Source organism: Plecotus auritus (genome assembly GCF_963455305.1).
Source record: "Plecotus auritus genome assembly, chromosome: 1".
NCBI lineage: Eukaryota > Metazoa > Chordata > Mammalia > Chiroptera > Vespertilionidae > Plecotus > Plecotus auritus.
Window position 1 is genome coordinate 50,684,929 of NC_137770.1, and position 25,817 is coordinate 50,710,745.

Genomic DNA, 25,817 nt, shown 5'->3' on the forward strand with positions numbered 1-25,817 from the left:
CTTCCTTGAGGTCAGCCCTGGAGATGGCCCCACACCAACAAACAGGCTTGCGGCAGAAAAGTTCCATAAAAAGGGATTTATTGCCAAACTTCAAGAAAGGCGCTTCATAAGCAGAAGACATGGAATGCCATCCTCCTTCCAGAGGCAGGAAGGCAGCCCCTGCCTATTTCCCATCCTCCCTCCCCTGGAAGCTGGCTCCCCCCTTGGAGCCCAGGCTGCCCAGGTCTGGGGGCCCTATAGGAGCCAATGGCATTAGGCTACTAAGGTTGCCCCAGAGCTACTCCCTCATCCTGGTCACTTATCAGAGGGGGAAGGGAAGCTCTTGTCCCTGAAAGCAGGTGATGGGCTAAAGCCCAGCAGCCCTCACAGGAGGGCTATTCCCCAAAGCAAGACCACAGGGGCCACATGGTTGCGGGTACTTGATGGCGTTCTTGCTCTCACACTGGAGATAGACGGACAGGCAGAATGTGGCATGGGAGCCTAGTTTTCCCAAAGAGTGTGGTTTGGGGAGATCCATGGGGGCTCATGAGCCACGGCATTGCTGCTCACACCCATGCCTGCCCAGTACAGGCTACAGAGTAGACCTCTATCTGCCCTCCTGATCCCTGGCTACTGCCCTCAAGAACAGGTAGAAGTACAGGAAAGAAGGCATCGGCCTGCACTGGCAGGCCTCAGTGGGCACTACTGGTGGCAGGGGGTGGGCAGTGGGCAGAAAGGCCAGAGCACACAGCTGTGGCCCTCCCCCTCCTCTCTTTCAGTAAACGAAAGTGCACATGCAGAACCCCCTGAGCAAGACTGTCAGGAGCTGCTCCCACTCCCACGGGCCCCAGGGAGAATGGCTGCAGCCCTCAGGGCTCTGCACCTACAGGCTCTGCCCTCAGTCCGGCTGCTACAGCAGGATGAAGACCAGATGTGCTCCTGGAGCCAGGGAGAGGCTCTGGAGAGGCCCAGGTGCTGGCCCGGGCCAGGAGAAAATGCTCCTTCCACGAGGAAGCTCAGGAAGCGCAGCCCATCTAGGGCCTGAGCCAGAGGGGTGAGGGGAGGTGGGAGAGGATGTGGTTTCAGGCCCCAACATAACCCCTCAGCGTAAGAATAAATGACTGGGATATTGGACCTGTTTGGTTGTGGAGGAACCACAGAGACCCAGATATAAATCCCATCTGGGGAGGCACAGAAGTCGGGGCGACTTCTCTTCTGAAGGCTGATTTAGAATGAATCGCATACAGGATTTTCTGGCATTGACATCGGACCATTCTGTAGTTCACCTGTAGAGGAATGTGTGGGGCTAAACACAGCTGGTCCAGAGGCAGGGACTAGACTAGGAGACCTTTCAGGTTCCTCCTCCACCCTGGAGTCCTCCTGTCACACTCACCAGGGAAGGCCTGCAGAATAGGAAGGCCCAGAGAGGGGCCACACAGCAAGTGGCTTTCTCACACCTGCCTCCGACCTGCCTTCAGGGGCTTTCAGCTGAGGGATGAACCTACAGCCTAGAAGACCCAAGGCGTCAGCAGCTACTGGGAAGAGGTGGGCAGGAGGGTTGGTTACGACTTGAAGCTGCCTTTGCCAGGAGGCTGTCTGTCTGCCTGGGAATATCTGGACATAGAGGCTGTGGGGGGCTCAGCTGTGCTCTATTCAGAAGTCAGGACTGTAAACTACCGGGGGTGAGAAGCAGAGATGATGCCACCCCCAGAGCCCCCGGTGCTGTGCCAAAGCCCTGGGGCAGATCGGAACAACCATGCAAGCACAGAGGTCCTGAGTGTGTGCTCCCAGCCTGAGCCAGGGCCCGGAGGCCAGGCCAGTTAGCCCGACAGTGGCCCTGGGTGACACCTGCACCACTGGCCAAGGCAAGGCAGGAAGGGTACCAGGAGCCTCTGCAGGTCCTGGCCAAACACTGACATGTCCGATGGCCCTTCAACAGCTTGAGCAGAAGCACATTTCTCGGCAGGGCTGGGCTCCGGTGAACTAGGCCAGCCAGGAGGGACCGTGCCCCGGCCTGGCAGGCCCTAGGGTGCACTTCTCCTGTAGAGGGTCACCAGCTCCTTCCGCTTTTCCCGCAGCCCAGGTGCTTCCTGGCTTAGGTCTCCCAGATCTCGGATTTCCTGCAGGACCTGGGTGGCCTGCCTCAGCTGCTCCACGGCCTCGCTGAGCAGTGTCTCGGCACTCACCGGGGCCGGGTCGCTGGCCAGCATCTTGTTCAGCAGTTTCTCTGTCTGTTCTGAGGCCACCTGCACCTCCAGCTGGGCCCGGTACAGCCGTTGCTGTGGACGCCGGGGGCCTTCCCCAAGCAGGTCCCCCATGGAGGAGCGGCGGGGATAGATCTGAGGTGGCAGGTCCCAGGGGAACACTGTAGAAGCTGTTTCGTTCTTTGGGGGAATTCCTGGAGTGCCAGCAGCCTGGGATGCCTCGACAGGCTCAGGACTGTCGTCCACGCCATTCACTGAAATCTGTGCTGAGCCTGGGGCAGAGGTGTCAGAGGCCCCGGGACTCTGGGCTGGCCCTGAAGCCTCCACCTCACTCATGGAGGCTCTCAGTTTCTCCGATAAGACCTTGGGTGGGGGTGTAGGGGGCTTCACACCCTCCTTGGTCGAAGCCTCAGAAGTCTCAGAACAGGGCCCCTGGGGTGGTTCCGCACTCTCAGGCACAGGGGGCACCTCGGGGCTGGAGTTGTCCCAGCTCACCTTCAGTTTTTCAGGCAGGACCCTGGGGAGCTGCTCAGAGGAACTGTCCTCCCCCACTGCAGTCTCTGAGTCTTCTTGGCTCTCAGGCTGCGCTTCAGAGCTTGCTGAGACAGGGGTGGGGGCTCTCTCCCCGATAGGGGTTTCCACTCTGTCACCAAGGACTGTCACCTCGGGAGCTGGGGAAGGCTTGGTAGGAGGCATGAGGGGCCGGAGTGCCTCCCGGGGCTGGGCTGCACTGACATCATTGCCGGGGGTAAGCACTGGCGGCCTGCTGTCCAGAGCATCGAGGTCCAGGCGTGAAAGTCCATCAGAAGCTGCGTTGGCTACCTGGTGGGGGCAGCATATGGACATCATCATGGACGACTGGCCTTTGGGTCTGATGTGCCCGCCCACAAGGGGACTACAGCCCTCCCATCCAGGCTGCCCAGGTCCCAGGCCCCTCTCCACGCCCTCTGATGAACCCTCTGCTCTCTCACTTGTAGAATTCCCTGTGTCAGAATCACAGGCCAGAGGTCAGAGCCAGCTGTCCCCTCAGTGCCCCAGCCGGCTTCTTCCAGCCAAGGAAAGAGGCCGCTCTGTTTAGTAGCCGTTGTACTGGCCTGGGCAGCAGGGCACATGGTTCCAGCCCTGTTTCTGAACCTTCCTGGCTGTTTGGCCTGGAGAGTGTTCCCTCTCTGCAACCACCCACCCAGTAGGTGCCAGGACCAGGACTCAATATAAGTCCCCAGCATTGTCTGCACTCACTCACTTCTGCTTCCCCTTCCTGGAGACCTCTGTCCAGGCTGCCAGCCCCACAACAAGCCCTCTGGCCCAGATCTCTCCAGCCCTCGCCTGCCCAGCTGCTCGGCAGCTTGTGCCCACTCTCCTCACATGGTCAGATGTGGCCCCAGGCACAGGCAGCCCTAGACCACAGCTGACTGCCAGAGGGGAACAGCTGCGCCAAGCAGACAGCTGCCACCAACTTGGCCCCAGGGCTCCGCAGGGACACCCAGCAGCCACACCTGGTCCTGGGGACCTTCCCAGGGAGCCTCAGAGGCCCTAGAGCAGGGCTGGGCAGCAGGCCTCTCCCTGGTCCCTCAGGTGGTGGGGTCCAGGTGGGGACCCTCACTCCCCTTTACATGCACACAGGTGAACTGGAGATACACACGTTCAGTCACTGGGATGAGAGTCCCTCCCTGAAGTCTTCTCAAAGGGTCTCCCCTCCAGCTGGCCCTCCCTGCACCTCCTAGATCTCCCGCCTCGGGTATGCCTTGCCCTCTGGTTACTACAGTCCTTCCCTCTGCAGCTTTCCCCTCAGCTGACAGACATGAACAGGCTGCCTCACCTCAAAGCAAACTTCTCCGATGACCTTGGCCCTTCCCTTCCCCCTCTTTCTTCCTCTGGTCCCCCACTCCAGCACCCTTAGCTCTACACCCCATGACAGCCCCAAGCTGACCTTTCTGAGTGAATATGCTGTAAGCATTACCACCTGCCTGTCCCTCATCCTGCCCTTGTGACTTGCGGCTGCCAACCTGGCTGATGACCTAGGGGTCCTGTGCCCTTCTCTCCCTGGATGTGCCACTCACCTCTCTGGCCTCCTCTTCCTTGGCTCTTTACTGCCCCCCATTCGCAAATGTAGCATGTGCTGAGGTTCTTTCCTGACCTCCAAGGTCTCTACCACCCCACCATCCACCCCCTTCAGCAACGATGGTCTGAAAGGGGCTCCTCAGTCACCCCTCCCCTTGCCCATATCTTCTCCCAAATTCTCTGTGCCCAGGCTCCAGGCGTGGAGGCTCAGCCTCCAGGCGTGGAGGCTCCTCTGACAACCCTCCTTCCCTGTCTAGGGCGTCTCCCCCGGCCTGTAGTCAATCACAAGCCGGCTGACTCTTGCTTCCCAGTCTCTCTCCCACTGGCCCCTCCCTTTCCAACCCCTCTGGGAGCCTGGAGCCCCCACTGCTCCTCTTCCTCCTGGTCCCCTACCTTTCCTTCCCTCAATCCAAACCCTGCTACCCTGGGCCTCAAATTGACCTCTGGAACACACCCTCCCACCCATCCTGTCCTCAGTTCCGGCACTCAAGGTCTTCCCAATTTCCTCCCCCTGACCCCACCTTCCCTGAAAGATGTACCAAAGGGACTTGGCACGTTTTGCACTCTCCTGCCTCATGCCTCAGCTCACACCATTCCCTCCACTGGGCACCTCCCTCACACCACATCTGCCAATTGAAACCCTTCCCGTCCTTCTAGGGCTGCTCAAGTGCCAGGGGGTCCTCTGTACAAAAACTAAACACAGCTCTGCTTGCATGTCTTTCTCCAGCTGGGAGCTGAGCTCTGAGAGGCACAGACCACTTGGGGTCTGTTTCCCTCAGGCACCAACTCTGGCTGAGGCCGGTGTGTGGACTCACAGCGCAGTAGGCACATCTACATGCTGAGCACGACTAACACATGTGCCTGCACTCAGACCCCGCACACTGCTCAGGAAGCCCCAGCTCCAGGAGTCCTCAGGAAAAAGGGGGCCCGAGCCTGGCTGCCATCCTAAGGAGCTGGGGTCCCAGGCTCAGCTGACCTCCCGTCTGTCCAAGCTGGGGACAAAGTCTTACCTCCTTCAGGTGGATTCTCGTAGGTGGCCGGCGCTGCTGGCCCCCACGCACTCGGTTCCGAGTCACATGCTCCAGCGCACAGCTCTTGTCCACCTTTATCTGGGAAGGAGAAGGAACCAGGTCAGTCCCCACCAGGCCTTGGGGAGAGAAGGAAATGCCCAGGTGTTAACTCAGAGTCAGAGCCTGTACCCACATCCTCACTCACAGGGTCGAGAGCCCCATTGCTGCCTCTCTTTGAAGCATCTCCCCATGTCCGACCTCTGCTCCCCGTTTCTGCACTGCTTTTGTCATCTCGCTGCAGGCTGGGGCTCTCCCTCTCTTTGTGGCTGCCCTCTTTGGGCTCAGTCTTCCTGCCCTAATATGGGCTGTCAGCCCTTGCCCCTCAGTCTACTGCAAATATGTAAGTGGCCCCGAGGCTGCGTTTGGGCTTAGCTGGGGGAGGGCGAGGAGTTAGCCCATGATACCCTGGAATCTGCTTCCAGAATAGGCCTTGCCCTGGCCCCAGCTGCTCCCCCAGGACCCTCGGGTCAGAGCATCTAGAGGCAGCATCTCCTTTCTGAGGGTAAGGAAAAGGGATGAGGAGTATCCTGGGAAGACACAGAGTAAGATTCACATAGGAAATCTAGACTCTGAATCCCGGAGCAGCCTGTCCCTTTGACGGGGGTGGGGGTAAGGGGGGGGGCTGAGACTGTCCAGCCCCCAGGTCAGGCTCAGGCTTAGGCCACCTGGGGGTCCAACTGTCTCTGTTTCTCAGAGGAGGAGCTGATCCCACTCCACCAAGACTGGGCTGAGGCCCAGACCATGCCCCCATCACCCCGCCCCACAAAAGGGGAATATTTTCCAAGCTAGTGAAGCTCTGAGCATGCCAGTCCCACTGAGACATGAACTAGGAGCCGAGCCCCAAGTCAGGGGCCTTGGGAAGATTTGCTCCCCTCAGGTCTCAGACTTCTGCAATCCAAGGGCCACCCCAGGCAGCCTCCAGGACCATTTTAGCCCAAATAGCTAAAACCCCACGATGTCAAAGATAATCCTCCCTAGGAGATCTGGTCTAGGGGACACCTTGCCTGTCCCAAGCCTGACTGTGGCCACCGTCACCACTACAGCACAGGGGGTGGGTAGCCACTGCGGGCAGACACCTGGCTTACACTTCACGGCCAAACTGAAAAGTGAGCTTTCTGGCTTTCAGCTCAGCCCCCAAACCTCTCTGGCGGGGCCCACCGGCTGTTGGGCTACAAGCCTGTAAATTCTACCCCACCACTTACCCATGTTTTCATTTTAACAAGTCACTTAATTTCCTTACACCTCAGTTTCTTCATCTGTAAAGTGGGAATGCTACCACCTGCTTTGAGGGGTGCTGTGAGGATTAAATGAGGTAACAATAGCCTGGCCAATTTGTAGCAGTGACATAACCAAGGGGTTGTCTGAGGTGAGGTTGGGCAGGGTCCTCTCTGAGCTCACACAGGGGAAAGGGGACACAGAGCTGTCTGTCCGCAGGACTTCACCACACCTCATCGAAAGCCTTGTTCTTGCCTCGGCTGATCCCTTCATTGAGGGCTTTGATCCAGGATTCCTTCTCCTCCCCACTGGGTGCTTGGAACTTGATGTTGCTGACCTGCAGGGGGCATGGGTGGGATAGATGGCAGATGTTAAACCTGGCTCACATTTGGGGTCTTAAGGAAGCTCTCCACCCCAAATCCCAAGGTGGGCTGTGGCACAGCTGGCTAGGAGCAAACCACTCTGGGGCTTCAGGGGAAGGGAGTGGACAGGTCCAGCCGAGAAAGGGCTCGCTCCCTGCGTGCAGCTGACAGACTTAGATTGGAATCAGCCTTGCCCTGGGGAGGGAGCTCAGGTCTGGCCCCTGCCAGCTGCCTGACCTCTGGGCTTGTTTTCTCTGAAGTAGGAGTAGTCCTAGTCTCCTGGGACTGAGGTGACAGAGGTGACAGGCATGAGGGGTGTCCATGGTGAAGGCCCACTGGAACCAGAACCATCTTCAGCTCCCCAGGGGGCCCCACAGGCAGTCCTGGCCACAAATAAAAAAAATCCCAGGGTCTCCTTTCTGGCCTTGAATCGTAGACTATAAGAAAGGGCATTGGGGTCCTTTCCAACCTCCTCATTCTACAGATGAGGAAACAGAGGCTCACCAGATGGGATGAAATTGGACCACGGTGGCCTAAAGTAATCCTAATGACTCCTGACTCCAGACCCTATGCCACCCACCCCACAGGTCCCTTTCCATCTTGGGCAGGAGCTCCAAGCTCCTATATTAGATCAGAGGGCAACTCAGAGAGCCCCCGGCCCCCCGCCTGCCAGGCCCCAAGGTCAGATAGAAAATGATGGAAGGTGTGAGGCATGCAAACTGAGAGGCTGCTTTGCATGGTGGACATAGCAGTGGAGTCTCTGAACTAGACAAACCACCACTGATAGCTAGCTGACCTTGAGCCTCAGTTTCCTCATCTGTAAAGGGAGACCACCACCATGATCTGCCTATGGAGCTGTGAGGGTCACTGACATTTGAAGTGTTAAATCTGGAGTTGGGCATAGAGTGCTCAGTAGTAGAATTATCACCATGGTCTTCCTTCTGGACAAAACAGCCCCAGTTTCCTCATCTGGAAAAAATGCTGAGGGAATTCAACCTGACTAAAGCCAGGGGCCGGCACACAGTAGGTACTCAGTAAATAGTTACTGAATGAATGAGCCAATAAATGAATGAACTAGCCCAAGGTTCCTTCCCTTACCCCATTTTTGGGCCATTGCCCACTCTCTGACCTCAAGATGCCCTAGTTCTTTGTTGGGCGGGTCGCCAGCCTGTCCATCTACCTCCCCCCCTCCCCCGGTGTTAGCGCCTTCCTCCCCACCACTCTCCCAGTTATGTAACACTGAAGTCCCCCTGGCCCCTCAGCATCCTCATTATATAACTTCCTCCTGGCTGCTTCCCGCTTCTCTTCATACCAGGCCCTGGGTCCCACCCGCCTCCCCATGCCAGGCACAGCCAAATGCTCATTTGCATGACCAGGGTAAATTCGATCCTGGCAGCAGATCTGCAGTTAAGCCAGAAACCCTAGGGCACCTTGGCAACTGCCTCTTAGCCCAGCCATTAGGGCTGCCGGGAGCTCAGGGAGGAACAGCATTGCATCCAGGCTCTGCAAGGTCCCACCCAACCCTGGGATGGGGCTGTGAAAAGGTGGACCAGGGCCAGTTCCTCTGAGCCAGCTGCTGTTCCTGCTTGCAGGCCCTGATTGGTGGGCCCCTGCCTGGTGCAGAACTTAACATCCCAGAGAGCTTGGGAGGCATGTACTTGAATACAGCAATAAATGCAGCAAGCGTGGGGCGAAAAAGACCACTGGCCTGGGAGTCAAGATCAGAGTTCTAGTCTCACCAACCTGTAATGGCACCCTGCACATGTCTTTTCACTTGGGGCCTCAATGGGACAAATACAGAACCACTGAACCCAACCCAAACTGTGGCCTTCCCCATTGGCCAGCCCACCTGAGGCAGGCTGTGGGGAGGAGGGTATAGGCCAAAGGGCCACCCTAGGAGAAGGAATACAAGGTGAAATGGGACCCAGCCCCACCCTCAGGAACCCAGTGATTCTGGTTGAATGAGCCAGGCATCCCACAGGGTGATCAGAACAGGGATAAGCAGAATACCAAGAAGCTGCTCCTCCTGCCCCACCCCCACCCCATGTCCTGAAGAGCCCCAGGCTACACAGGTCTCTGCCCAAGTCCTTCCAAGAAGCCCCAAGAGCAAAGGACTTTAGGAGCTAACAGGTCTGGCCACAGAATAGACCCACACTGGCCTGAGAAAGGGGGAGGACAAAATGGCAGAGGGGCAAAAAGTGGGAGGGGAAGAGGAGGCAGGAAAAGGAAAGGGCCAAGCTGGCTGGGACCAGCAGGCAGCAAGGCCCAGCAGCGGCCACCCTGCTTCCTGGCAGCATCTGCCTGTGACCTCATGGCAGGGGCGTGGGGATGGAGAAATGGGGGGAGAGGGGCATGCAAGACACTGGAGTCTTTGTTTATTTGATTAGAAGGAAAAAGAGGCGGCCTCAGGACCAGACAGCCGGGGTCATGTGACCTCCCAGGCAGCGGGCAGCGTCACTGAGGATGGGGAACACCCAGGGCGATAGGAAAGGAGGGTGAGAGGATGCGGGGGATGTGGTACTCTGGGTGGTCCCCCGTGTGCCCTCTGGAGCGCTCCCACTCTGTGTGAGCTCCTGGGGTGGCGAGTGTCAGGGGCCCTTGAATTGGAATCAGGGTGTACTGTCCTCCCACTGCTCTGCAGCCCCCACCAGTTGCTCTACAGCGCACTCCCTACTGATCACCCTGTTCCCAGAGTCACCCTGAGCCAACCTGAACTCTGAAGAAATGAGGAATGGGAGGGAGGTGTTGGCCGAAGCAGATGAGAAGGTAGATACACAAACAGGCTTCTCCGAAGGTGATGTCCCACCCTGCACTGGGCCTGGCCCACCTATCCCACCACCAGCTGATCCTCAGAACAGGAGAAAGGAGGGGCCAATACTGGCAGAGGACAGAAGCCAGGTCCCCTCTGCTCCACGTCCACATAAGCTCACTAAGAGACACGCAAAGACCCAAACAGACCGTGGCCAGGTAAACGCAAAGAGGTGCACACACGTGCACTGGACACACAGGTGCAGACCTTCATGCATAATGAACTCCATGTCTCTCAAAACACACATACACAAATAGAGCGCCCACCAGCGAGAAAGCAGGCCTCCCCAACAGAAAAGGGGCTCCTGGCCCAAGAGACCAAAATATGGTTCTCCTCTTCTCAAAGAGCCGTAAGTAGCAGATGCCACGTGAAACCTGGGCCCAGCCCCATGAACCCTCATGACACTATAAACCTGCCCCTCACCCCCTGGGCACACCCCCAATCCCAGGGTCAGAGCCCTGCCTACAGCGGCTTCTGTGCCCTCACCCAGGCAGAGCAGGGCCAAGGATTCGTGAGTAGAACAGCATGGCCTCCAAGGCCGAGAGCCACCAAGGACTGGGCTCCTGGCCTGAGAGCTGGGGAAGAAACAGAAAGGCCTCTAGCAGGCCCAGACCAGACCCGCTCCCCAACCTTCGCCCCCATCGGTGACTCAGTCCCACTCTGGGAGGCTCCACATGATGTGCAGAGGTCGGGAGAGGCGTGACCCAGTGCAGAAGGGGGAGATCTGGCCAGAGGTACTGTACACGCCAACCTCAATCTGACTCCCTCCTGACATCTGTGAAACGACGCCAGCGTCACTCACCCGAACTGCCTGCCAGAGACATGTGGTGCAAACAGCAAACCTCATCTGTACACACAGCATGTCCCAGAGAGAGAACCTCTCAGGCAGGAGACTTTCTCCAGCATTAGCCAGAAGGAAAGTGCAAGGGGAGGGAAGCTGGGAGGCTGCATGCCTCCAAGGACTGAGTCCAGGGGAGAGGGCCCACCCAGGAAGGCCTGGGATAAAGGGGAGGCCACTCCTTCTCCTCTGGCCCAGACTATGTCACAGTGTCAGAGGTCTGGTGGGATGAAGGCCTCATCCCCAGCTTCCCTGCCTCAGCCCTGGGCCTCCTGTGTCCAGGGTGTGGGAGAAAGCCAAGTGCCCCACCTCCCAAAGGCTACTTTCCAACCGCAGCCTGGGAGGAGGCCCCAGAGCCTGGAAGGGAAGAGGGGAGCAGAGCGCTCAGCAGAGCTCTACGGCATCTCCTATCAACCCGGGGCGGGGAAGACTCCAGGACAAAACGAGCACAAGGTCCCTCAGGCACACTCCACAGAGAATGCGCGGGCTGCATCCGGGGCCCAGCCGCCTTAGAAAGCCTCCAGGGATGACCTTCCCAAGCAGAGCCCAGCCTGGAGGAGGGTCAGGCCCAGCAGGCACAGCCCTACCTTGTTCCCTGGGGATCGCAGTAGGATAAATCGGTGTTTCCGCTTGAGGAGGGCACGGAGGTCCTGGCACTTCTCATAGCTGCCCAGCTCCACTGTCTCCACACACTTCTGCTCATCCTGTGGAGGGATAGAGGGGACATGAAATGGTGAGAGCAGGACACACCAGACCCTCAGACACCCAGGCCCCTGGTTCCAACCAATGAGGACATCACTTGGTCAGAGGGGGACCCCAGCCTGCCAATCAATCACCAAAATGAGATATTAGGTCCCCGGCATTCAGTCTGTGCTGGCTGGAGGGACACGCTCAAGGCTCACAATGCACATGAGAGATAGGGCTCACCATCCGGAGATGGGGAACAGGCTGACTCAAATGTTCCTAAGGCAGTAGGAGGAAACCCGGGAAGCTGGAGAGGCTCAGAAAGGGTGCCTGGGGGTCCGTGCAGGCCCAGAGACCAGGCAGAGATGTGCAGAAAAGGTAGCCTGGAAGAGGGAGCAAGTTGTCACAAAATGAAAAAAGAAAGAAAAAGGCTTTCCAGGCAGAGCCACAGAGGGAAGCGTGAACAAGGCATGCTTGGGGCGACATCCCTGCCTTCACCACAGTGACCCTGAGTTGATTCTCTACTGGCATCTTCCTCCACTGACCCTTGGCTCAGGGACAATGGAGAGTGCAATGGTTCCTTTAAGAGCACCCCACCCCTAGGCTGTCATCCTGAGGCCCCATCAACAGAAGGGCCAGTGGCCAGGACAGTGGTCAGCCTCTTCTAGGCCACTCCTGGACACTGGCTAGACTCCCTTCTTGCCCACCAGGCCTGGCACCTGAGTGTTTTCTCCACCAGGTGCCTCTCAGCAAGCTGCCTGGGACAAGCTACTCCCTCAATGGTGATCAATTGGTTGCTATTCCAGAAGACTTAGCTGGAACAACTTCCTGGATGTGGCACAGTCTCACCCTGGAGACTCCAGGGAAATAGAAACAGTCCTGGATCAGCGGGGGTAGGGGAGGCACTGGCCTAGGAACTGGCCAAGTGGAGCTGCTGTTGGACGTCACACGGAGCCAGCAAGAGCACCCACCCAGACCTCTCAGTGCTCTGCAGTTTTGGGTGGAATATCTGGGAAGCAGTGATTCAAATATTTGCAGAGGAAATGCCCTAATTTCCCTCCATGAATCTGCCTATACTGTTTCCGAGGGTTCCACATGCACAGATTCCACCAACCACGAATCAGAAACATTTGCGGGGGGCGGGGGGGGAGTTATGTTGTTGCTGACATGTGCTATGTAGTTAGGCCTACCATGGTTGCTTCTTGACTGAACATGTATAGACATTTCTTTATCGCCATTATGCCCTAAACCAGTGGTCAGCAAACCGCGGCTCGCGAGCCACATGGAACCGACACCCCCACTTCTTCTAACGCCACTTCTTCAAATAGACTCGCCCAGGCCGAAAACCGACTTCTGCACATGGGCCACGAAGTTTCAATCGCACTGTACGTTCACGCCAGCACGTGGTATTCTGTGGAAGAGCCACACTCAAGGGGCCAAAGAGCCGCATGTGGCTCGCAAGCCCGGTTTGCTGACCACTGCCCTAAACAACTAATTACATAGTATTTACATTGTATTGGATATTATAAGTAGCTAGAGATCATTTAAAGTATACGAAAGGATATGTGTAGGTTATATGCAAATACTATTCCATTTATATAAAGGACTTGAGCAACCATGGATTTTGGTATCCACGAGGGTCCTGGAACCAACCCCCTGCCTCATTTTATAGAGGAAGAGAATGAGGTTTGGAGGTGAACTGATTTGCCCTAGGAGCACAGACCCAAACATAAGGAGCCAGAGCCAAACTCAACCTCACACCCTCTGACTCTAGGCCAGAGCTCTTCCCAGCACAGCGCACTCCTCCCTGCCAGGGGCAGAGGCAGGCATGGGCAGTGCCTTAGCAACAGGTTGCTCTGCACCAGTGGTCCTCCAAGTGTGGTAGCTGGTCCAGCAGCAGCAGCAGCATAACCTGAGAACTTGTTAGAAATGCAAATTCTCTGGTTCCATTCCTAATGAATCATCATCTTAGGGGAAATCTGAGTTTTAACAGCCCTCCAGCTGATTCTAATGTATACAAAAGTTTGAGAACCTCTGTTTCTCAACCTTGGTGGCCCTAGGACCTTTAAAAATCCCAGTGCCACCCGCCTGGCGTGGCTCAGTGGTTGAGCATCGACCTAAGCACCAGGAGGTCATGGTTCAATTCCTGGTCAGAGCACATGCCCAGGTTGCAGGCTCGATCCCCAGTATGGGGCGTGCAGGAGGCAGCCGATCAATGATTCTCTCTCATCACTGATGTTTCTATCTCCCTCCCTTTCTCTCTGAAATCAATTTAAAAAAAAATTTTTTTTTTCCAAATCCCAATCTCCTGCCCTGGCCATGTGGTTCAGTTGATTGGAGCATCATCCTATACACCAAAAAAGGTCACAGGTTCGAGTCCCCAGTTAGGGCACATGCCTGGGTTGTGGGTTTGATCCCCGATCAGGGCATGCACAAGAGGCAACCAACGGATGTTTCTCTCTCACGTCAATAATTTCTCTCTCTCAAATCAATGGGAACATATCCTCGGGTAGGGATTAAAAAAAAATCCCAATGCCCAGGCAACATCCCAGATCAATTACATCAGGATCCCTGGGGGATGGAGCCCAGACATGAAACTTTTCAAAGCGGATGACTGTACAGCTGAAGTGGATAACCACTGGTGTACCCTCCCTTCAGCCCCTTAGGGAAAGGGGAGCATATGGCCAGGCAGCTTGATTTTCCCCATCCAGATCCAATCAGGTATCTTTCCCATTTTTGCCTGTGCACATCTCTTTCCAACCTCTAGTCTCTATTCCCTTCCACATTTCTCCACTCAACACAGGGACAGCACAATCCACCGGGTCCACCCCATGAGCCCAAGCTTTGGTGCTCCCTTGCTTCTTTGAGGTCCCCCATCCACAAAGCACCTGCCAGGTGCACGCACTCAACTAGATGCTAGAGACACTCTGCCATGGGAAGAACAGTCCTAACTTCCTACTGGGCCATCACTCTCTACCCTATGCTGCCTATGTCTGCTCTCCTTTCTGTTCTCCCTATAATACCCCACAAAGGAGCAGCTCAAGAGCAACATATATAGGACCAGCTGCTGGACTGAATGCCTGACTCAGAGTGAGACCTCAGGAAGTCCTCACCTGCTGGGCATCCAGAGGAAGGGGGCTGCCTGGAAAAGGACCCCCAGTTGCAGAAGGTGCCGGTCACCTGCCCCATGTGCACATGCTTCCCCCAGCTGGGCAACTACTGACGCTAAAACAAAGGTGCTTCATCTCCACACCCAGCTCCCCACGGCTGTCTGACCTGGGTCTCCTCTCCACCCGAATCGCTGAATCATCTGGCTCTTCTGCAGCTCAGAAAAATGGATAACCCAGCAGGCGCAGGGCGGGGGCAGCATTTTTGGAATGTCAGCCTCACTGACAGCAAAGAGACAACCAAGAGCCATTTGAATTAGCCCAGTTCCTTACACCAAGAAAGAGGAATTGAACTAATAAGCATTTCTCAATTCCTGCTCCTGGGCCAAGCTCCCCACCCCTGAGAGGGCTAAGTTCCTGACGCTTCATTGAGGTTTTTGACAGTGATTATTTTAAAAGGGTGATTTAGGTTTTTCATGTTTAGGGGATGCAAGATCCTTCCTGCTTCCCAGCTGTGGCCAGATGTGGAGGGGCAGCCTAGGACAAGTCTGGCAGTGCCTGACAGGCTGGCAGCTGGGGACCCATCACTCAACTCTTAGGCAGCTGGGACTGGAGGAAGCTTTGACAACACCCTTTATAAAAACATCCCACTGCTGCCGCCACAGTGCCTCCTCATTTGGTGAGAGCAGCGGTATAAAGCACCTTGGGGGCTGTCTGAACGATTCATCCAGCTGCTTTTCTGACACCCCAACTCCATGAGCCTGGGCCTCGGGAAAGACAGGCAAAGTGCTTCTCAAGGGTAGCTCCTTTAATCACGGAGATCTGGGCGCCCAATCTTTCTTGGCCTGGGACAATTATGAATTTGCCAAGATACCCCGAGGCACGCTGAGAGAGGCTGAGGAGGAACAGGCAGGATGCCCTTTCGCTGCCAGGCCGTTCTCCCCATGTATTCCACCTGTGGGAGGCATACAGTGATAGCCCATTTTCAGTGGATGGGCCCTCTATAGCCCCAACCCCAGGACACACACATCGTAAGTAAAAGCCCTTTCCTCCTCCGGTCGTCACCAAGAGGTTTTTCAACTCTTAACACCAATTTTAGCATCCTTGTTGTCCAGGTTCCAAGCCTGCTGAAATGAGATGGGGCGCAAGCCTGCAGTGGGAAAATGTGAGGACTATGCAAGGCACAAGGACAGCAGAAGTGGCAAAGCAGCAAGTGTTAGCTCGATGTTAAAGGAGAAGGAAAAGACAAGAAGTACAGTCTGATTATAAGTGACTCAGAGCCACAAGGAAAGACTCAATTTAGGCTGGTGCCTTCTTCTGAAGAAGGCAGAGAATATTCAATATACTTTAGAAAATGTCCACCCAAAATAGGTTGTAGAGTTTACTTGCTGGCATCAGTGAGTGGAAAGAGCACTGGATTAGGTTCTAGACCTGGCTCCTTCCTTCACTGAGATGCTGAGCAGTCATCTGGCCATCCTCAGCCTCAGGATCCATCTCTGTAGACCAGGGGTTCTCAACCTTTCTAATTTCGATGGTCTTAGGCGACCCTGCTAGTGGTTCTCAACCCTTCTAATGCCGCGACCCTTTAATACAGTTCCTCATGTTGTGGTGACCCCCAATCATAAAATAATTTTCGTTGCTACTTCATAACTGTAATTTTGCTACTGTTAATGAATTGTAATGTAAATATCTGTGTTTTCCGATGGTCTTAGGCTCTACAGGTTCACGACCCACAAGTTGAGAACCGCTAGCAGGGTCGCCTAAGACCATCGGAAAACACAGATATTTACATTACAATTTATTAACAGTAGCAAAATTACAGTTATGAAGTAGCAATGAAAATAATTTTATGGTTGGGGGTCACCACAGCATGAGGAACTGTATTAAAGGGTCGTGGCATTAGAAAGGTTGAGAACCACTGCTGTAGACGATGACATGATGACTGCACTCATGGGACTGTCGAGTGTCATATGAGAGCTCTAAACACGCATGAGCGGTAAGTATTATTTCCATTATCATTGATAAATGGAGCAAGCTTCAGTTTTCTGGAACATTCACAAATGTGGAACCTACCCCAGGGCCAGGGAGTGGCAGTGTAGGCATGCCACTGAGAAGACACACTCATCCTTATGCACATACACTTCAAACAGCCCCTCATCCAGGAGCCCTAGACTAGCATCTGGAGCTACCGACCCGTGCCGCGGAGACCCAGAGAAGATCAGGTACTCGTCCAGGGTGGCACAGCATGGCAAAAATGGAACAGATCTTCCAGTCCCGGTTCTGGGTTCCCCCTGTTGCCCTCACTTTGTCCCCCGCCCCAGCACCCCAACCTCAGGTCCAGGCAGGTGCTCACCTCATTCTCGTAGACCAGTAGCTGGGCCTGGCAGAGGAGCAGATAGCGGTCTTTCCAGAGCCCTAAGAAGCCCCCACTGCTCTTCTTGATCCAGCCAGCCTTGTCCGCTGTCCGTGCTCGCTGGGGCTTCTCGCCCCCCTCCTTCACACCCTGGAAGATAGCAACAGACATACCATTGAGGGTTGCCACATGGGGGCACACAGTCCACAGGCCAAACTAGGGACATGTCCCTCTGCTGGGTACCTAGTGATATCCTCCCATGTGAGCTTCCCCACAACCCCCAAGGCAAATATTCTTAACCCAGCCTTAGAAATAACAGTAATAACAGCAGTAACAACAACAATATTAGCAGCAGCCCCCTTGTACTGAGCCACCATTTTCACACATTATCTCATCTAGTCCATACAACTACCCTCCAAGGCAGTGGCACCATTATCTACATGTCACAGCAAACTCAGAGGGATAACTTGCCAGAGTCACACAGCTAGAGTCACAAATTCTGCCTCCCATGTGTTCATTCAACCAGCCAACAAATGCTGTCCTGAGCACCGGCAATGTCACGGATGCTGGAGCAGGCAGAGAGGAATAAAAATAATGGATCTCTGCCCTCAGAGAGCTGGCAATTTAGGAAAGGAGGAGCTGAACAAATAAACAGTAGACATAAACACATCAAGTGTGAAATGCTACGAAGGAAATAGTGAAGGGGTTGGCAGGTGAGAGAGGACAGTGCAGGCCTCCCAGAGGAGAGGACATGCAAGCAGAATCAGAAGGATGAGAGGAGGGAAGCAGGCAGAGTGGTAAGCTGCCTCCTGACCCTCCCCTTCAACTAGTAAAGAACACCCTTGGAAGCCTCCTGCTTCTGCCCCAAAACAGGAGGCTCCTCTGTGCTCCTCCCCACCCGAGTTCAGGACTTTGGGGCAGCCACCCCATCTGGTGAGGGCTCCAAGGGATTTGCCTTGGACCAGAGTCCTTCTCTAAGATATGGCAGCCACGCTGGGGCCTCCAGGCCAGTCACTGACATCTTGTGCCCCTCAACCACCTGCTTGGTTACCTGGGTGCCAGGTGTATGAGTAGTGTGTGGGGTCACCTCCTACCAGGTGGGGTCAGATTCACCTCTGGTCCCCAGCACCCAGTACTGTTCCTTTACACATAATGGATGCTCGAGAAATATCTGTGAAATGAAAATAAAAATACATGCAACTTGCTAACCACTTTGCTTCAGTGACTGGTATGCACAGTAGTGAGTGTGAAGGGGAGGGTGGGGGGGAGGGGATCAAGAGCGTGTCAGAATATAGAGGGTGCTAGAAGGAAATTAGCACTAATTTTTGACTACTTTGTAATTTACATAAAGCTCAAAAAAGTGGCCCCAGTTAAAAGCAACTTCTCCCCAGGGGATACCCTGTGGCCACAGCTGCCTTTGGAAGGACAAGCCCAGGCAGATGGAAGTGTGGTGAGTTGCCAGGGGCTGGGTAGGGCACAGCCTCCCTGCTTTCGATCATGGCAGGGGAGCCCTAAACTGGTTCTCACTGAACTACACCCACCGCTCTGAACTACAGTTGGGGACTGAGCATTGAAGCCCAAGTCACACAGACCAAAGGCAAGTCACTTGGTCTCTCGAAGCCTCCGTTTTAGCTGTGAAATGGAGATAGATATGAATTCAGAAATGGCAAAGATGATCATTCCACGAGGGCAGTGGTTTTGTTTTGTTTACTGCTATGTCCTCATGCCCAGACAACGTCTGGGACACAGCAGTGCCCAATCAGTGTTTGCTGGGTAAAGACATGGCACACAAAGCAGTGCCTAGGAGACCCAGGTAGTAAATGGCAGTTGTTATTATTATTGTTGTCACTGCCACTCCCTCTGCCTCTCAGGACCTCTCTCCCTGGGCCTGGTTCAGAATCTGGAACAAGGCCCTTTCTGGGCTTAGCTCCTAGCCATTAATGCCCCTGGCGCTCCTTGGAATGTGAGGTACACCTCAGGGTCTCTCCCTAACTTTTGGATGACAAGAAAAATGGGGAAGTTGGATGGTCCCAAATGGTCTTCCCGGATGGACAAATGAGGAAGTGGAAGGCTTGCCTGCAGGTCAGTATGAGCCACCTGACCAGAGAGAGGACTTCAGGGCCCTTTACAAGATGAGAGAGGCTCTTGTATCCTATCACCCACCCAACTCCCTCTCCCCGCCTCCCCACAGACCCCATGTTCAGCCCCATGAGCTTTGTGACCCTTAGGGGCCTCATCCCCCTAGGGCTGGAAGGGATGAAATGGGAAACGGGAAACCCCACCCCCACATTTCAATCAGCAACTGCAGCATTGTTAGCTCCTTCCTAGGCCTGCAGGCTACAGGTCTCTCACACCAGGCAGTAGGGACAGTGGGACCTGAAGCTGCTGCCTGGATGTCCCACCCCTAAGCTCCAAGCTCCCCTCCTGCTTTTCAGGGCCCACCACCGCCCCTTTTTAAGCCCCTCCACTTGTGACCACCCCTGCCTGCCTCACCTACTGATATTGTGAAAACTTCCTGCCAGCTGGAAGCTCCCAGGGTGCAAAGCTAGAAACTTGTGCCTTGACCACAGTCCTCTCTGGTTGTAGCAGAGCAGTGCCCAGGGAACACCATGGCTGGATTAAGTAGAGAAGCCAGTCCAGGGCCTAAGGGATGGGTGGGGCCAGGATGAGGCAAGAAGGCACTTTGGGATTGAGGGGAGTGACGAGTGAGGGGCTGGAGGCATGAACCAAAGCCCAGGGAAGGGTCTCCTTATCAGGAATCAACCACCGACACACCAACAGCTTCCCCAAGGGAGACCTGCTTGCCTGCCACCCTTCACCCAACTCCTCTCCCTGCCCCTCAGACATTCATTCCCCCACCAGGGGCCTGGCTATGCCCCAATAAGTTTTCATAAGTAGCCCCTCCCCTTGGCAGGACTCACAGGGAGGTTTTATCTTGCTCAGCCCAGTTTCTCAAGCCTCCTCTCCTCTTGTTGACCAGCTGACCACTGTGCTTCCTGTTTCACTCTCTCCTCTCCCATCGATCCTCACTCAGGACCTCCCCTGCCCACGGTGGGCAGCTTCTGAGGCACCCCTACGCACCAGCCTGGCTCCCCTTTGCCTGAGGTGGGAAGGTCTCTGTGTCATTCATTAAAAAGAAAAAGATGCCAGGTCACCCTGACCCTGTGCACAGGAGGGAGCGGGTGGAAAGCCACAACAATGGCCAAAACAGAGAGACGGAGACCAGCAGAGAACTTGTTGACACCTCACATCACTGGGAACTTACGATGACGATCTTTGCTCTTTGACTAAACCCAGTGATGCTCTGATCAAACTCTGCTAAGAACCCACCAGGTCAGAGCCCTGCCAGGAAGTTCCAGTCTGACGGGGGGCAACACAGACCCTGCTTGAGGCCCTGTTGGGAGGGACATAGCACCTACCTGGAGGGATACTTCAGTCCTAGCTCTCTAATGGGACAAGGAAGGGCTTGAGGTTAGTTTAGGAAGCCCTTGCAGAAGGCAGGGTTTTGATAGGCCTGTGGAGAGGGAAGGAGACACACACCTTGGCCCAGAGAAGGAAAGATACAAAGGGTATCAAAGGCCCTACAGTCTCAGCTCCTTCACTACAGAATGAGAAAGTACAGCCTAGAAAGGACCAGAGGTTAGCTCAAGGTAACAAAACCAGTCCTGGGACTGGACACTGCCCTGTCTCTCTCTAGATGGGAAAGGGCAACTGAGCAGCCTGGAGGCCAAGCCAGGAAAAGGCATGACTTAGAGGACAAGGGGTAGAACCCCAGGGCAGAGCGGGAAAGCCCGAGTCCAGGGTTTGCAACCTTACACCAGTGTTAGGAACACCTCACATTGATATTTGCAACTTTCAAAGCTTCTGCACATATCACTGCATATCTGGATCTCCCACCTCTCTCATTTTATAGACGGGGAAGTGAGGCCCTGGGAACACAAGTGGACAGATGTCTGGTGCCCAGACCTGCATTCACCAAGCCTCAGCCTGACAGAGGAGGTCACTGAGGCTGAAGGGCCTTGGCACCCAGGTGGCTGGGACATGGGGAGGAAGCTCAAAGCTGGGGAGGGGCTGAAAGCAGCCATGTGTGAGTGAGATGATGAGGCCAGCCCGGGGTCATGAAGGGCAGCAGGTGACTATGGTCTAAGAGGGGTTTTAGAGAAACAAAGGTGGGACATTGGGGCCTAAGGAAACAAGAATAAGTGACTAGGAGAAGAAATGAAAAGAAAAGAATTAGGGATGCCAAAGGGGAAGTAGGGGACAGGGAACCCCTGGCTGTGTGGGGGAGAGGTAAGCAAGACCTTAGTTAACCCAGCTGTTTGGGAGCTTTTGGTGCTGTCAGTAAGTGGCAAAGTTAGAAACTCAGAACCAGAGGGAGTGCAGGGCTGGGCTGGCCACGAGACAAACCATGGCCCAGGAGGCCCCAAGATAACTTCCCTTAATTGGGGGCCAGAGCAGATCAGAAGATGGAGTAATCCTGTCCCACATCCTCTGGGAGAAGAGGTGGGGCCGCAGCCAGACAACCCAGTCCTCACAGCAGGAGCCTGGGGCTGGGGAGGGCAGCCCTACCTCTGTAAGCAAGAAACCAAAGCAAATCACAGTGCAGTGACTTGGCCCCTACTTCCACCCACTCTAAGAGAAGGGGCCACAATCACACTCTCTGGATCTGGGAGGAGGCCCTCAGGCCCAATATTTTATAGAAGAGGAAACACAAGCTGAGAGGGGAAGTGACTTATCTACCCCCCATAGGAACAAAGCGCCTGGCCTGGAGGGAACCCTGACACCCCAGCTGCCCCTGGGCAGTGGCCGAAAGGAAATGGGCACTGATGGGGACCAGGCAGCCTGGTTCACTCAGGCAGGGCTCCCCAGGTGGCCAGGGTTGCCTCCCCACTCACCCAAGCACAGACATACACCCTTCCCCTTGGCTGAGAGGGTCAGAAGCTGACACACACACACACACACACACACACACACACACACACACACAGCCAGAGGACAAGAAGCAAATCCTCTAGACTCAGCCGGCCCCTCCTCTAATGTATTCATTCCACAAGCACACATTAAATGCTTGCAGTGTGTTTGGGTGATGGGGCTGTTGGGAGAACAGTGTTTGCAAGTAAAGGGCAAGAGTCACAGAGTGCCTGACCCCTCCCCAGACCAAGAGGGTCCTGAGGGGGAAGAGAGAGGCTCACAGGGGCACTGCTGGTCCAGCTGCCCAGCTCCTTCCGGGAACTAGCCCCCCAGGGGTGTGGGGAAGGCAGGGGCTAGGATTAGCCCCTATTGGGCCAACTCTAGGGTAGGTGGGAAGGTAGGGTAAAGGGGACACACGGGACTTATACTGGGGAGAAAAAAAGCAACTTCTCCAGTCCTCGGGCCACCAGAGATGGTCACAGCCTCAAGATTCCCTCAGAGAGGCGCTCCAGGACCCACAGACCCTCCCCAACACAACACACACACACACACACACACACACACACACACACACACACCACAATACACACAGTCTGCCCCCTCAAGATCCGACCTGGCTGGCAAGGAGAGTCAGCGGTGACCAGCGTTCGAGCCCAGCACCCCAGGCCGCTTTCAGCAGAGCCTCAGTCTCCCCGTCAATCCAATGGGAACAATAACATGCCCCCCGTTGGTGAGCGAAGCCAAAGAGATAGTAAAGGAGGATGGGTCGTTGAAGCGCCGGACGCGATCCCTCTCGCCGCCCCAGCCCGGCTCTGCCCGCCGGGGGGTGGGGAGGAGTGCCGGCGTCCTCAGACCGCGGGAGAGGGGCTGGAACAGGGCCTGAGCCCGGGACCCCAACCGCCGTGAGCGGCTCGAGACCCCAGCCCAGGCCCCCGCCTGGCCGGCCCTCACCTCCTCCTCCATGGCGAGTCCGCTGGGTCCACCGATCGGCCGCTGTGCGCTCACTCCCCGCGCCGCGCGGGCTCCACCACCTCCATCCGCGGCGGCCGGGCGGCGGCTAGCAGCGCTCTGTCCCGCCGGCCGCCCGGGGCCCAAGAAACTTCGGGGGGGCGGGGCCGGGGGCGGGGAGAGGCTTCCGGGGGCTGGGGGCGGGGCCTCAGCAGGGGAATAGCGGGTCCCGAGGCCCGGGTTGGGGCAGGCGCGGCGGGCGGGCGGGGCGGCGGGAGGGGCCTGGGCGGGGTGGGCGGGGTCTGGGGACCGGGAACCCGAGCGGGAGGAAGAGGGAGGGACGGGGCGGGGAGAGGCTTTGCCGACCCGCGGAGGGAGAGGGGCTGGTGGGTATGAAGGGTGCGGGGGACCCGGAGGAGAGGGGGGGGTTTCCGGCTGGAGCGGGAGGAGCGGGAGGGGGAGCGGGCGGGGCCCGAGGGCGGGGCCGGGTGGGGCAGGACCGAGCGAGCTCCTAAGGCGCTGGTGGTTTGCGCCTTTGAGGTCTCCCCACCCGAGTGGCTGGGGTGGCCGAGCGCCCTGGGCGGCCCGGAGATGAGGCCACCGAGAGGCTCCTCTTTTTTCCTCCCCGACGCCAGGGCAGTGGCGACGACCTGGTTCTCTTCTCCCTGGAACCTCCTGGCAGGTCGGGGCCTGGAACTTGAGTCCCATCCGGGGAGTAATATAACCGGAAGACCTGGGGCTGGGTCTGGGCTGGGCTCCGGAGTCCCCTTGGGGGAGGGGTTCTGCCCCTGGCTCTCAGGGTTCCCCCCAATGCCCTGTTCTCCAGTTGGGCTTTGCTCGGAACTGTACCCTTCTCTGGTTCCAATATCTGAGGGCCACCCCATCCCCCACCCTCATTCAGCGGTAATCTTGCATCCTTGACAACCTTGCTAGGGAGTGAAATGTAGGGACCAGCTGAGAATGGTGTTAGTTACACCGTGCACCCTCATTTTACACTTAGAGAAATAGAGACCCAGAGAGAAAAAGTGGCTACATCCATCCTCCAGCACAGCCTCCCCTCCCCCCCTCCACCCCACCCCTTCCCCTTAGCTCTCAGTTGCCCCCATGTCTCAGCGCTAAGAATTAAGTGCCTGTGGGATCAATGGTGACCTCCTTTGGCTCTGGCTGCCATAGCAGCAACTGCACCAGTTGACTGAGCTCTCCTTTCACTGCCTTCTGCTGGCCCTCAGGCTCCCAAGCATTTCCAGCCCTACATGGAAAGAGGCAGCTTGGGGACCTAGAGCCAAAGGCCAAGATGGAGGCACACTTTTCCCTCATGCCTGGGCCTGGGTGTCTTTATCTAAAGGGATAAAGAAAATCCAGCTCAGAGATCTGAGAAAATCCGTGTGTATGACAATCTCTTGCAGCCCATGCCTGAGGTTTTATTTCCTCAATCTGTAGAGTTGTGCCGCTGTTGCATCCCATGCCCGAGGACTCAGAAGATCTGTATCTGGAAACTCAGATTCCATCTTTAGGAGAAATGATACCCCGGGGAATTCATGTTGTTGCTCAGCAGCAGCTCCTGGTGGAGGTGGGGTGAGGTGGGTTTTGATATCCAGCCAGCTCTGCCACTGTGAGGAATGAGACACTGATAACCACTTAGCCTCATCCAGCGCAGGCTGGCCGTCTGGTTGTTGCCACCACACCACATGCGTTCATTCAACACAGATATCCTATTTGCCTTGATTGCTTGCCAGGTCCTACACTAACAGCTGGAAGATAATGGCAAGACTCAGGGTCCCTGTCCTCCATCAGGAGAGAAAGGCATGTAAACAGAAAAGAAAACTGTATTAAATGTGAGGGTGAGTCCTAGCTGGTTTGGCTCAGTGGATAGAGCGTTGGCCTGCGGACTGAATGGTCCCAGGTTCGATTCAGGTCAAGGACATGTACCTTGGTTGCGGGCACATCCCCAGTACGGGGTGTGCAGGAGGCAGCTGATCGATGTTTCTCTCTCATCGATGTTTCTAACTCTCCCTCTCCCTTCCTCTCTGTAAAAAATCAATAAAATATATTTTAAAAAAATAAAATAAAAATAAATGTGAGGGTGAATGAGGAGAGGAAGGACACCCAACCAGGACAGGTATTCTAGGCAGAGGGGACAGTGTGAGCAATGGCATAGAGGTTTGAAATAGTGTGTGAGTGTGTGTGTGTGTGAGTGTGTGTGTGAGTGTGTGTGTGGTAAGGGGGCCAGGCTGGAGAAGCAGACAAAGCTCAGTATAGAGAGGGCCTTGAAGCCTGTGTTGAGAAGACTACATTTTAACATCAGGGAATGGGAAGTCATTGAAAGTTTTGAACTATGAAAGTGATAGAGTCTGCTTTGCATGTGCATCATTTATTTTAAAATATATATATAAGTATATTTTTATTGATTTCAGAGAGGAAGGGAGAGGGAGAGAGAGATAGAAACATCAGTGATGAGAATCATTGATTGATTGATCAGCTGCCTCCTGCACACCCCCTGCTGGGGATTGAGCCTGCAACCCTGGCATGTGCTTTTCACTGGAATCAAACGGGACCCTTCAGTCCGCAGGCTCTATATACTGTGCCAAACCAGCTAGGGCTACATGTGCACCATTTCATCAACAAAGTTTATTGGGTGCTTTAAGTTGGGGTGCTTTCCAGTACTTCATCCTGGCTTTTATCTATTCATTCAAAGAATTTAGGGAGCCTCTTATCTGCTTACCGTACTAAACTCTTCACATGTATCTCATTTAATCCTCACACAAGTAGATATCCATCCATGAAATAAATACAACTGTTAACCTCATTTTACAGATTAAGAATTCAAGCTTGGACCTATTTAAGGTCACTTGACTGGTAAGTGGTGGTGCAAGGATTCAAACCTCATCTGACTCCAGAGTCTGTGCTTTCTACTAAATGACCTGTTTTGGCAGCGTTGTGTGACCAGGCTACACAAGATCTAGGCCCTGTCTTGGAGAGCTGATATACCAGTAGGAGGATACTGAGAAGACTCTGATGAAGGAGTACACAGTGTGTGGTGAGAGCTGGTTCCCAGAGGGAGGGGCTGGAGTGACTGATTGTATTTAGTAGGGTTAGTTGTGGAAGTTAAGAGAAGAGGATTTTAAGGAAAGAGGATCAACCAGAGGTTCAATAAAATAAGTGTCCGCAGCCCTGGCTAGTTTAGCTCAGTGGATAAAGTGTCGACCCACAGACTGAAGTTTTGAGGGTTCGATTCTGGTCAAGAGCACATACCTCAGTTGCAGGCTGGATCCTGGC

General features: G+C 55.3%; 1 protein-coding gene across 1 annotated transcript; it reads right to left on the minus strand.

The window, feature by feature from the left end:
• Positions 1-65: 65 nt before the first annotated feature.
• On the minus strand, positions 66-22,674 carry PLEKHO2 (pleckstrin homology domain containing O2). The gene is made up of 6 exons (XM_080663841.1): positions 22,545-22,674; positions 16,683-16,832; positions 11,126-11,242; positions 6,762-6,866; positions 5,255-5,353; positions 66-3,005 (listed from the first exon to the last, which is right to left on the minus strand). Exons 1-6 carry the CDS (start codon positions 22,554-22,556, stop codon positions 2,004-2,006), a joined length of 1,485 nt encoding a protein of 494 aa, XP_080519967.1. The 5' UTR covers positions 22,557-22,674; the 3' UTR covers positions 66-2,003.
• Between the last annotated feature and the right edge of the window lie 3,143 nt (positions 22,675-25,817).

Coding starts and splice junctions, on each gene's coding strand:
- PLEKHO2 (XM_080663841.1), bottom strand. Junction 6,867..11,125: donor TGCGATCCCCAGGGAACAAG/GTAGGGCTGTGC, acceptor TGCCCCCTGCAG/GTCAGCAACATCAAGTTCCA. Junction 3,006..5,254: donor CGAGAATCCACCTGAAGGAG/GTAAGACTTTGT, acceptor TGCCCCCACCAG/GTAGCCAACGCAGCTTCTGA.